This window comes from Drosophila virilis, unplaced genomic scaffold, assembly GCF_030788295.1.
Source record: "Drosophila virilis strain 15010-1051.87 unplaced genomic scaffold, Dvir_AGI_RSII-ME tig00001611, whole genome shotgun sequence".
Taxonomy (NCBI): domain Eukaryota; kingdom Metazoa; phylum Arthropoda; class Insecta; order Diptera; family Drosophilidae; genus Drosophila; species Drosophila virilis.
Window position 1 is genome coordinate 208,452 of NW_027212848.1, and position 11,637 is coordinate 220,088.

Genomic DNA, 11,637 nt, shown 5'->3' on the forward strand with positions numbered 1-11,637 from the left:
CGCATCTCGCTCAGCGCACAGCATCGCGGCTGATGCGTTTTCTTAATATATGTATGTATGTATGCCATTTTTAAATCCTTACAGCCCAATAACATATATGTGTATGTATGTGCCTCGCTCTCACTCATTGCTTCGCGCACAAAACCCTGAGATTTACAAACCTTCATACGTTTGTGTTGTGTGGATATGCGCACAAGAAGATCGCAGCGTTTGTCGCAAGCCAGAGGTTATTTCTTCAATTATGTGCCTTTTGTGCCTGTGGTAGCAATAGGCACTCACATTTAAATGCTCTATCATGTATTTCTTCGTCCAGTCAGGCATGATGATCAAATTTTATTTAATACACAATTAATTGACCTAAATAAAATACTTATGTTTATTTTCTGTTTACTGTAGGGACGTAAATTTGGGCGACTGGCACGGTCTTTGTTTTTTTGGCATGCCTGCGGCGGCAGCTCCTAACTGACAGCAGTTCTTGCTGTCGACCCTACTCAACAGCCATACCAGGAAAAAAAAATTCTTTCCCGGTGGGGCTTGAACTCGCGACAGACCGCACCACTTGCCATGCCACTACTCAGTAGCCACACCAATAATTAAGTACTTATGATAAAAAATTAAGAAGTTCTAGTAGGGAGCTCCCGACTAGGGGATACCCTGAACCCTCTTCTTCCAACATCAAATGCATATATATATTTTATTTTAGAAGCTATATGTCAAGATTGGTGACTCTAGCTCTTATTATTTACCAAAATTGCCCAAAAAGCAGGATATCGATATCGATTTTGATCGATTGCTTGGAAACGGAGTAAGTTATCGATTATCGGAAACAAACTGGACAGACAGACGGACATGGCTAGATCGACTCGGCTATTGGTGCTGATTAAAAATATATATACTCTATGGGGTCGGAGATGCTTCCTTCTACCTGTTACATTAATTTGGATTTTGCACAAATACAATATACCCTTATACCCACTTTTAATGGATTCAGGGTATAAAAATTACTGCAAAATATGATGTTAGCAATCTGTATACTAATGGAATTCTTGACTTAGGTTAGTTCTTCCAAAGGCTTAAAATTCAAGCCGGTGGGAAAATATCTTTGAGTATGTTTTAATCGATAATTTGAAGAAAACGGGCAATAAAATATTAAATGAATTCAGAGTAGTTAAGTACCGCTAACTTAACCCGGAGACCATAGAATTAAATAAACAAAAAAGGAAAAATAAGAAATTATGTCTACATACCATGACAATCCAATAAAAGGAGGTTTCACAGGCATAACAAAAGCCTTGGCCAAGGTCAAAAGACATTATTTTTATATGGGTACGACTTGGGATATATCTGAGTAAGTACATACAAAAATTTCAAAAATGTCAAAAAGCAAAAACAACTAAGCACAATAAGACCCCATTAACAATAACTGATACACCTATAAATGCTTTCCACAGAGTGATAGTGAACACCATTGGTCCACTACTAAAATCAGAAAATGGCAATGAATAATCACTCACATATGTGACCTAACTGAATATGTAGTTGCCATACCAGTTGCACATTAGAGTGCAATCTCTGTCGCTTAAGCTATATTTGAGTCTTTAATTCTGAAGTACGGTTCAATGAAGACGTTCATTACGGACATAGGAACAGAATATAATAATTTAATCATAAGTGACTTGTGCAAATATCTAAAAACTAATAATACAACATCTACAGCACACCACCACCAGAAAGTCAGAACAGTCGAAAAAGTCATGGAACTTTTAACGAATACATACGATCATACATATCAGTTAATAAAACTGATTGGGACGTATGGCTTCAATATTTCGATTACTGTTGTTCTATGGCATATACTAATTTTCCATACGAGCTAGTATTTGGTAAAACAAATAACCTACCAAAACATTTTAATAGCAAAGATAGTATAGAACCATTTTATAATGTAGATGATTACGCTAAGGGATCGAAATATAGACTACAAATAGCATATAAAAGAGCTAGGATAATGGTAGAACAGCGCACACATAGAAACATAGTCTTATATGACAAGAAAGTCGTAAACCTTGAATTAAAATTAAGAGATAAAGTTTTACTAAGAAACGAAACAGGTCATAAGCTAGATTTTAATTCTATTGGACCATATAAGGTCACAGGTATAAAAGATAGGGAAAATATAGTAATATCAGATAATAACAAGTAAGAGGTTCTAGTCGGAAGCTCCCGACTAGGGAATACCCTGAACCCTCTTACGTACGGACGGACAGAAAGACGGACATGGCTATATCGACTCGGCTGTTGATACTGATCAAGAATATATATACTCTATGGGGTCGGAGATGTCTCCTTCTATGTTTTACACATTTTACGATAAAATTTTAATACCGCCTGCAAGGGTATACAAATATAACACTCTGAAGGTCGCCAGAGGTTTTTGCTTTTGGCCACCACTTCTGGCAGTACTCTTTCGGTCGGTTCCTGTCATAGTTATCAAGCACTCACATGATTCCCTGATTTCAACTTATGAAAAAAAAAAGGTAATGAGCGAGTGCATGCATAATTAATAAACAAGAAGTCAATTTAAGTATGTTCAGCCGCAAGCCATCTTATACTTAAATATTCTCATGCCTGTTGTGAAAAAATATAACATCAAAGAAGTTTTTAATAGGCTGATTTATAATTCTACTTGTACTTCACATTCTTTGCATATATATGAAGACATATAAAGCAGTAAGGTATATCAGGGTGGCATAGAATTTTTAAATCAGTCGCATTGTGATGTTTAGCCCACTACATTACAAAGATCCGAGCTTTCGAATGCCCTTTCAGTGCATTTGGTTAAAATTTAATGGTTCTTGGCCGTTAAAAACGAGTTCGAAAAAACCTAAGCCGGGTATGAGATATAATATGTTTGCTGTGACCTACTCTTTGTGGGCGTGGTATGTTATTGTATTAGTGGGCATAACCATTTGCTTTCAAACGGCATTTTTGGTTAAAAACTTCGGAGATATTATAATGATAACGGAAAACTGCTGCACAACATTTATGGGCGCTTTAAATTTTGTTCGCTTACTGCACTTACGTTTCAACCAGCGGAAATTTCGTGAACTAATTAAACAATTTGCCATCGATATTTGGATACCAGAGTAAGTTTAAATATTTATTTTAAACAATTAACAGACATCAACCTGTCCCCTCTTTAAGACAATTGTTTGACCAGTACTCAACTCCTAACAAAATATATGTGGATTCTTGTAAATTGTATTCGTCCACCAATACGGACATATAAGTAATGTGAAAGCAGTACTTGTTTTGCAGCAGCTGTGCTATTTCTTTTATCAGCACCACACAGTGGAGTATTCATTCTTTGTTTATTCTCCGATCTTTGAAAAATTATCAAGCTATTATAATTGTTGGGATACAATTCCTTACGTCAAAGAATGCTCTAGTTGGGAGTATCCAACAGGAATCTATTCTGAATTGACTTTACTACTACTTAAATTTCTAGAGTCGAAAAGAAACAACATTCGCTTCGACGTACGTTACGATACGATCCGATTCGCCACGTACGATTGCTGAAATCTTTATTATCTTTCAATATTTAATGATCTACATATATTTAACAAGTTTATGAGACTTACATTCCTGCTCCGCACTCGCTTATCTTCTCATACACTTCTGCTCAGCTGCGAGCAAAAAACGAAAGCTAACCTCGACGAAAAGGCAAATTGTGCAGCTGGGCGATATCGACCTCCGTATGTACAAACTAATTCTAGCGGTGCACTTCCAGCATAAGAAGCGAGCGCCGCTTACAGAAAAATGCGATGCCCAGTAGGACTTAGTGACAATAGACATTTTCACTTCGCCCCGTAACATTCCCCACCCTGTAATTCACGAACGTCCGGGCAGTGTGTTACCAACTTTAATGTCAAGCTTAGCTAGCTTGACGGGGGGGCGAGTAATAATTCCATCGGCGGTTCGCACCACGGCGCTTCGGACCTGGCCGTCTTTCGAACGGTGCACGTCGACTACCACTCCTCTTGTCCAACAGTTTCGTTTGGCACCATCGTCCACTATTATAACGATGTCGTCGACTGATGCTTTTTCGATTGGCAGTTGAAACCACTTAGTACGTCTGGTGAGTGTGGGCAGATACTTGCTCAACCATCTCTTCCGAAATTGGTCAGCCAATTGGCTGGCGACTCGGAAGCCTCGTGCCAAGCTAGCTGCGTCCCGATCCCGTGAGTCTCTCTCACGTAAACCGCTTGAATGACCTATTAGAAAATGGTTCGGAGTCAGGGCTTCGGACTCTGAAGTCTTCAAGGAAACATTAGTGAGCGGTCTTGAGTTGAGCATGCTCTCTAAGTCTGCCAATGCCACTCGTAGCACCTCCTCTCGTAGCCCAGAGTGCGGCAGAATCCCCGACAGTATTGACTTTGTAGAACGCACCATTCGTTCTCACGATCCTCCCATGTGCGGTGATCCTGGTGGAATAAGGGTAAGCTCCAGTTCCGGGTATTGTCGCACGATCAGTGCCGGCGATATACGTTCAATATCATCTTTTGATATTCTGCTAGCACCTCTGAAATGTGTACCATTGTCCGACATCATGGAGAGGAGGGCAGCCGGGTCTGGCCACGAACGACTTCAGAGCGCATAGGTAAGAGTCAGTTGAGAGCGACGCTATATCTATGGCTATATCTTGGTGAACGGCGCGTACCGTGAGGCATATGAACAGCACACCCCAGCGCTTCTTACGAAGCCGTCCAAAGACAATGTCATATTGTCAAAAGTAATCCACTCTAGTATATGTGAACGTTGGAGTAAAGGGCAATAATCGTTCGGTTGGCAGGTTGCCCATCTCTGGTGACTTTGGGCGGGCGCGTCGTATACGGCAAGCACTGGAGACTTCTCTCACCAAGGCTCGCAAGCTACAGACCCAGTACTGCTGACGCAGTTCGTTTACGACGATTTCGTTGTGCAGGTGATGATATTTGCGGTGATAAAACTAAACAAGCAGATACGTCAATCGATGTCGTCTTGGCAGAATTATCGTGCGTTTTACGCAGACTTCAACTCCTTATATACTGTCTATCCGTCCCTTAAAACGTAGAATTCCCGAGTCATCTATTTAAGGAGAGAGCTTGAAGAGCAGGCTATTGCGATCGGTTAGGCGGCGCTCCGACTTTATGGAGGTAATCTCACTATAAAACTCGTCTTCTTGGCATATCCGAATAAAAATCACTTTCATTTCTTTGGTGCGTTTAAGGAGCAGCATCTTCTGCGCCTCTGATCGCCCGTTGGCCTTCTTAGTAACAATCCGTTGGAAATCCAGTAAGCATAGCTGTGGGGTTCTCAATTTCTCCAGCTTGCTGAAGCGCTGCAGATCCAGCAGGATACATCTCCAAGAGGATGTGTGATTGGCTTGTTCTTCAGCATGGTATAACATGGTCGAGCCGTGAATTTCGGGCTTTTGGTCCATTTTGTGGCATAGTCTGACACGGCTTGAGCTAATGGGACCCGGTGCCAGCTGTCCACATCTGATTCTTCTAAAATCTTTCCGATGAGAAGCGCTACGAATTGTTGGAACTTTCGAGCATCGGACTGGATCCAGCAGAGCACGTCCATTGAATCCGTCTAAAATGTTCGTCTATGTGTGCATACCGACATTTCATTTTGGATATATTAGGGCAGTCTCAGACCTAAGACAGCGGCCATCAGATCCATACGAGGTATGGAAATGTACCAAACTGCAATGTACTTGGCCATCAAGTTCAGTCCGCAAAAATACAACTGAATGTGTGCATCTGTACAGTCTGGGTTCGGCTCACCCACTTCATACACTGTGGAATACGGACGGTATTCAACTTTGAAACTAGAGATAGCCACTGTCGCCAATCCACTTCGTCTTCTTTGTTAGGGTGGTCATCGCATCCGATGTTGGATCGCCATATGTTCTGAAGGATGATCTTGGCGCGTATATTAAAGAATCCTAGCAGCCCAAGCGGGTCGAAAATAGACATGACCACGCTTAGAACGCGTCTTTTAGTTGGGCGCTCCTTAGATGCTTTCCCAAGCAAGTTCGGCTTTACCACAAAGGTCAACAGATCTTGTCCAGGTAGCCACCACAGGCGCAGGACCTTTTCTTGCGCTTTATCCTGAGCGCTTATATATATTGTTTAAGCCCTCACAGTCGTCGTCCAGCGCCTTCATAATTTGCTTTGAATTGTATGTCCAGTGGCGCATCTCGAAACATGAATCCTTTTTACAGTCTCAGCTAACTGTATCATTTGGAATTCTGCATCTACCGACTGCAGCTAGTCGTCTACAAATGTGTTTACGCTCCGCAACGAACCGCTCGGCATTGCGATTCTTCACGTAATTTGCTAGGGCTGGCGAACAGGATGCTCCGAACGTCATGACTTGCATAACGTACGTTTCGGGAGAGACTGACGAATCTCCATCACGCCAGAGAAACTTCTGAGCCGCTAGATCTTCTCGGCGCACCTTGACCTGATGAAACATTTTCCGTATGCCGCCGGATATGGCGATAGGGCGCTCTCTGAAGCGTATAAGCACGCCCATTAAAGACGCTCGTGTATCTGGGCCTTTAAGCAAACAACCGTTCAGCGACGTGCCACTAACTTTGGCGGCTGCATCCCATACCAAGCGTGTCTTTTGCTTGTTCGGGTCGGGGAAGAAACTACGACTTCGTTTTAGCTACTAACTCACTATCGTTAAGCTGGCGGATATATAATTTCTGTTTGTAGTCGTGCATCGAATTCATTATGAACTCCTTCAGTGGTGGGTCTTTGAACATCTTTGCCTCTAGACATTTAACTGCCATCTGGTAAGAGTTTGGCATATGAATGCGATCAAACTGCTATATCAGGCCAGTCTGCCAGCGCTTGACAGTTTCCAGATAAGTTGTTGTTGCCTCCATTATCTGCATCGAGCCTTCGTCCTCTTTGGATTTCAGCGGATTTGAGGAGACGCTCACACCTAGTGACTTCAGGGCAAAATAGTTCTTCAGAGTCTCATCCATCCCAAGTGTCGCACTGCACAGGCAAATATGTAACAGACGAGGCGTGGTGCTTTCACCCACCATCCTAGTCTGCTTCGCGCTGCTATGACGTCATCGTTTTTACCTTCTCGTATCTCCAGGGGTGCAGTTATTTTGATGTTGTCCAAGCCGATCATAAGCTGAGCCTTTACGTTCTTATACGGCAGGATGGGAAGCATAGATAAATACTTCCGAGACTTAAGCAACTGTGGCCCGATACTTTGCTCTGGAAAGTCCAAGTTCGCTACAGTTCGCACGTTTTTCAACGCATACAGTACCGCATTATATTCTGGAGCAGAAATGCTCAGGTTCGTTCTTGGCTTGGTTCTTGGGTCGCCGGGCCATCTAGTTCCAACTCGTCCGCAAGCGCTCTTTCTATTAGCGTACACTCAGCTCCATCATCCACGTGCGTATGTGCGTACGCTTTTTGATTTACTATAGAGCGTGATTGGAACATATCGAAACACTGTCTTACTTGCGGACCTGCCATGAAACATAACGGAAGACTCCATCGACTTAGCCCGATTGTTGCTACCTTGGCCCGTGTGCTCATCTTTACTACCGCTCGTGTGGGTGTATGTAAGTAGCAGTACATGGTGCGTTGACTCGCAACCATCCACGTGACATTTCTTCTTTATTTTACACTGTTGTGCAGGATGTCGCATAAAGCAGCAAAAGCAGAGCCTCGACAAGTTCTCACCGCTGTTTTGTACACATGGCTCTAAAGTCGTCGCAATCTGAAAGTCCGTGGTTACCAGCGCACCTTGCACATGTAACTCTGTCCTGTTCCTGTGGATAACGCTATTGCTGCGAACCCTCAGGGTTGTCTACCGTGTTGTGCGCAAAAATTCGCTCTCTAGGGGTTTTCGTGCAGCTCTTCTTTACATGATTAGTCCGTGGTATCTCGTAGGGCGTGACCGTAGTGGCAAATATAGCCACATTAAACAGCCAGTTATCAAAGGTGGCCAAACTACTACCATCATTTGACATTCGATGACAGTCGAATTTCTTATTGCTGGGCATCAACAACAGCAACAAGCTCGTTTAGCAGCGCTGGATCGCAAAATTCGTGCATACCAATGGCCGCTATCGTTGCGCAAGAGTGTTCAAATTGTCCGATTTTACTGGCTGCTTTTAGCTTTTACTGCAGCGCAGCATGTACCATTTCAGAGCGGCCATACAGCATACGCAATATGCCTATAGCATACGGCACTCTATCTGGTATCATAAGCTTTCCACGCACCGCATCCAGGGCTTGCCCTTTGAGGCACTTCTAAAGCCGGATGAGATTTTCCTCATTGCTGAATCCACATCTCTATGTGGATTGCTCATAGTTGCAGATAGAGATCAACCATTCCTCTGGTTTGCCAGTAAATATTGGTAAATCTTTGCTGATTACGAATCGCGCACTGATTTGCGCAGATGTCAGCGGTCCATTCCAAGGCGTCGCAGCATTAGAATGTACATTATCGAATTGCTGCCACGGCGGGTGTTCTATCGATCTTTTAAGCGCTCCCAGACCTGTGTGGCCCATGTACGCGACAGTACTGGGTTCCGTAGCCTGGTTAAGCACTGCCGTGTTTGCTTGATATGGCAAACTAGGGTGTACACTCTAATTAGCCGCAGCCTGTTTCTGCTTGCAGATCACGTTCTGGTTTCCTAAAGGGTTGAAGTATGCTCCCTCTATCTCTGTTCTTTCCTGCGTCGGTGTTGAACTTTCCCTTGGACCAGTAGCTGCAGACGAGGTAGATGGACGGCCGCTATAAATTTCTATGTTGCTGCTCCGCTACCCCTTTCAACGTCAGCGACTTTATTGAACTCCAGCGTGGACAGGCGATCCGTCAGCCTGTCCCATTATCCATGGCGTTACAAGCGTTGCAGTTCCACCGGGTTGATTACTATTTGTCCTCATTCTCGCACTTGCATCTGGTTCATCACCACTACACCACTACAGTGAAGTCTGCTTTTAGGTTATGGCAACACGTGGCTTTATAGGCAGCTCAGGTTGTGACTTTGCGAGTCGCTTGCTTCACAGAAATCTCCGCCGTAGCAGAGAATGATTCAGACACTCTCTGCAGCAGAGAGTATTTCAGAATGTTGGCGCCGAGAGTCGCGCCGAGCGCGTATTTGGCAGGGATTGCTAGCGTCGAAAAGTAACAACATTCGCTTCGACGTACGATACGATACAATCCAATTCGCTACGTACGATTGCTGAAATCTTTATTATTTTTCAATATGTAATGATCTACATATATTTAACAAGTTTATTAGACTTAGATTCGTGCTCCGCACGCGCTTATCTTCTCTTACACTTCTGCTCAGCTGCAAGCACAAGACGAAAGTGAACCTCGACGAAAAGGCTAATTGTGCAGTTGCGTGATATCGACTTCTGTATGTACAAACTAATTCTAGCGGTGCAATTCCAGCGTAAGAAGCGAGCGCCGCTTACAGAAAAATGCGATGCCCAGTAAAACTTTGTGACAATAGACATTTTCACTTCGCCCCGTAACACTCACAATTTACAGCCCTAATCTGTATCTTGGCCCTTTCTGTGTGTGTGTGTGTGTGTGTGTGTGTGCGTGTGGAGCAAGATCACATTTGCTTACGCTGGATGTGATTGGAATGGAAGAGGAGAAGGGGAGAGGGATTGCGTTGGCAACCCATGCGCAAGATCATGAATGTTTTTGTTAAGGTTGACATATGTCTGTGTGTGTTGAGAAAGGGGACGTGGGTCTTATGTTTCCATTTGTGTGTGGGGACCAAGATTACATTTGCTTAGGATGGATGTGATTGGATGGGAAGGAACGAAGGGGAGGGGGAATGCGCCTCTATGTTATCAGCGAGCTATAATGTGGCTGGACGAAACTGAAATGAAGACAATATTATTTTTAAATAAAATTGATTTAGTTATTTGAAAGTTTTAAAGTAAAAAAGTCATCTTCTTGTAACATCAAATGTATATATATATTCTATTTTAGAAGCTATATGTCAAGTTTTGTGACTCTAGCTCTAATTATTTACCAAAATTAACCAAAAACAGGATATCGATATCGATTTTTATCGATTGCTTGGAAACGGAGATAACTTACTCCGCAGATAACTTATCGGAAACAAACTCGATCTGCGCAGGCACTAGGAGCACCTACATCTAAAATTTAATACATACGGACGGACGGACAGTCAGACGGACCGCTGGACACAACATTTGCGGACAAATGAACACAAAAATAAGGCCTTCACACCGTTGGATGGCTATGTTCAACTTGCGGCATCCCGGCTCCAATACCAGAATAACACCTATTCATATAGCAATGTTTCGGATAACGTTATGTTCCCTGAAGAGTTCCTATTGGAAGCAGGAAGTTCATTACTTCCAATAATGGAAAACGTTTTAGAGGTGCACACCTCATATAAAATCAACTTTGAACTTTTCGCTGAATATTTGAAAATAAATAATAATAATACTGATGATGAAGATTTTGAAATAATGATTAAATCCCATCAATCTGAAATGTGAGTGGCTATGAAGAAATATTCGTAAGCCACTCATACATCATAAGTTCAAAGATGGTTCCAAGAGAGAGATAGTGGTTGGACTCTCATAAAATTATACATTTAGAAATGAACGTCAATAAATATAAGCCGCTAAGAGGCTCTAGTTTTATTCCATTACCACGGAAATTGAGCTTGAAGAAATCTATTATTAATATAAAAAACGACGATGAGTTTTGCTTTAAGTGAACTTTAATAGCAGCCCTAAAGGACTTGCAACATAATGCTGATAAGTGTACCCCATATAAAATCGATGATATAAGGAGACCAATTATTGAAATTGATGAGATATTCTCACTCAAATTTCATACTATGGAATTTTTAATAAAGCTCAAAAACATTAAATTGTTTGATTTAATTTACTTAAGTATAAATGTTTTTGGTTATGATAAAGACATTAATGAAATTATTGGACCGCTCTATCTAACCAAAAAGCACCGGGGGAAACATATTAATCTATTGCTTTTGGAAAAGCAAGATATATCTTATTATACCTGGATTAAGAATCTATCAAGGTAAGTAAAGAACACAAAAAAAATATATGCATTTCTTTTTTAATATCAATCATATTTTCTCCCCCAGGCTTACACACAATCAGTTGACTTCGCATACGGGGATATTACATTTCTGTAATGTATGCTTAAACTATTCGCATAACGACGGCGAGCAGCGTGGAAAAGTGGTGGCGAAGCTTCCAACAGCGGCGAGTGTCGAATTTAAAAATTATGCAAATAGCTTAAATATACCTTTTATAATTTATGCATTTATTTCGTAAAACCTGCATATGATTCTAGTGTCGATAAATTCGTTATATATAGTGAAGAAAATACAGGATTACATTTTGTAACATCTCTCATTGCTGATGCAAGACAGATTTATAGCAAATATTTATCTACTGTAAGGCCAATCGAAATGAGCTTAGAGGATGAGCATAAATTTAAAAATGCTCTAAATTGCCACATTTGCACTAAGATCTAAAACTTCGATAGAGTACGGGATCATTGCCACTTAACTGGTAAATT

At 41.9% G+C, this 11,637-nt stretch overlaps 1 protein-coding gene across 1 annotated transcript; it reads right to left on the reverse strand.

Moving 5' to 3' along the window:
• Positions 1 to 3,891: 3,891 nt before the first annotated feature.
• LOC138911569 (uncharacterized) lies at positions 3,892 to 4,452 on the reverse strand. Its single transcript, XM_070210947.1, has one exon. The coding sequence runs from the start codon at positions 4,450 to 4,452 to the stop codon at positions 3,892 to 3,894; it is 561 nt and encodes a 186-aa protein (XP_070067048.1).
• Between the last annotated feature and the right edge of the window lie 7,185 nt (positions 4,453 to 11,637).

What these genes read in the sequence shown, in the direction of transcription:
- LOC138911569 (XM_070210947.1), bottom strand. Translation starts at nt 4,452, where the DNA reads ATGGTGCGTTCTACAAAGTCAATACTGTCGGGGATTCTGCCGCACTCT.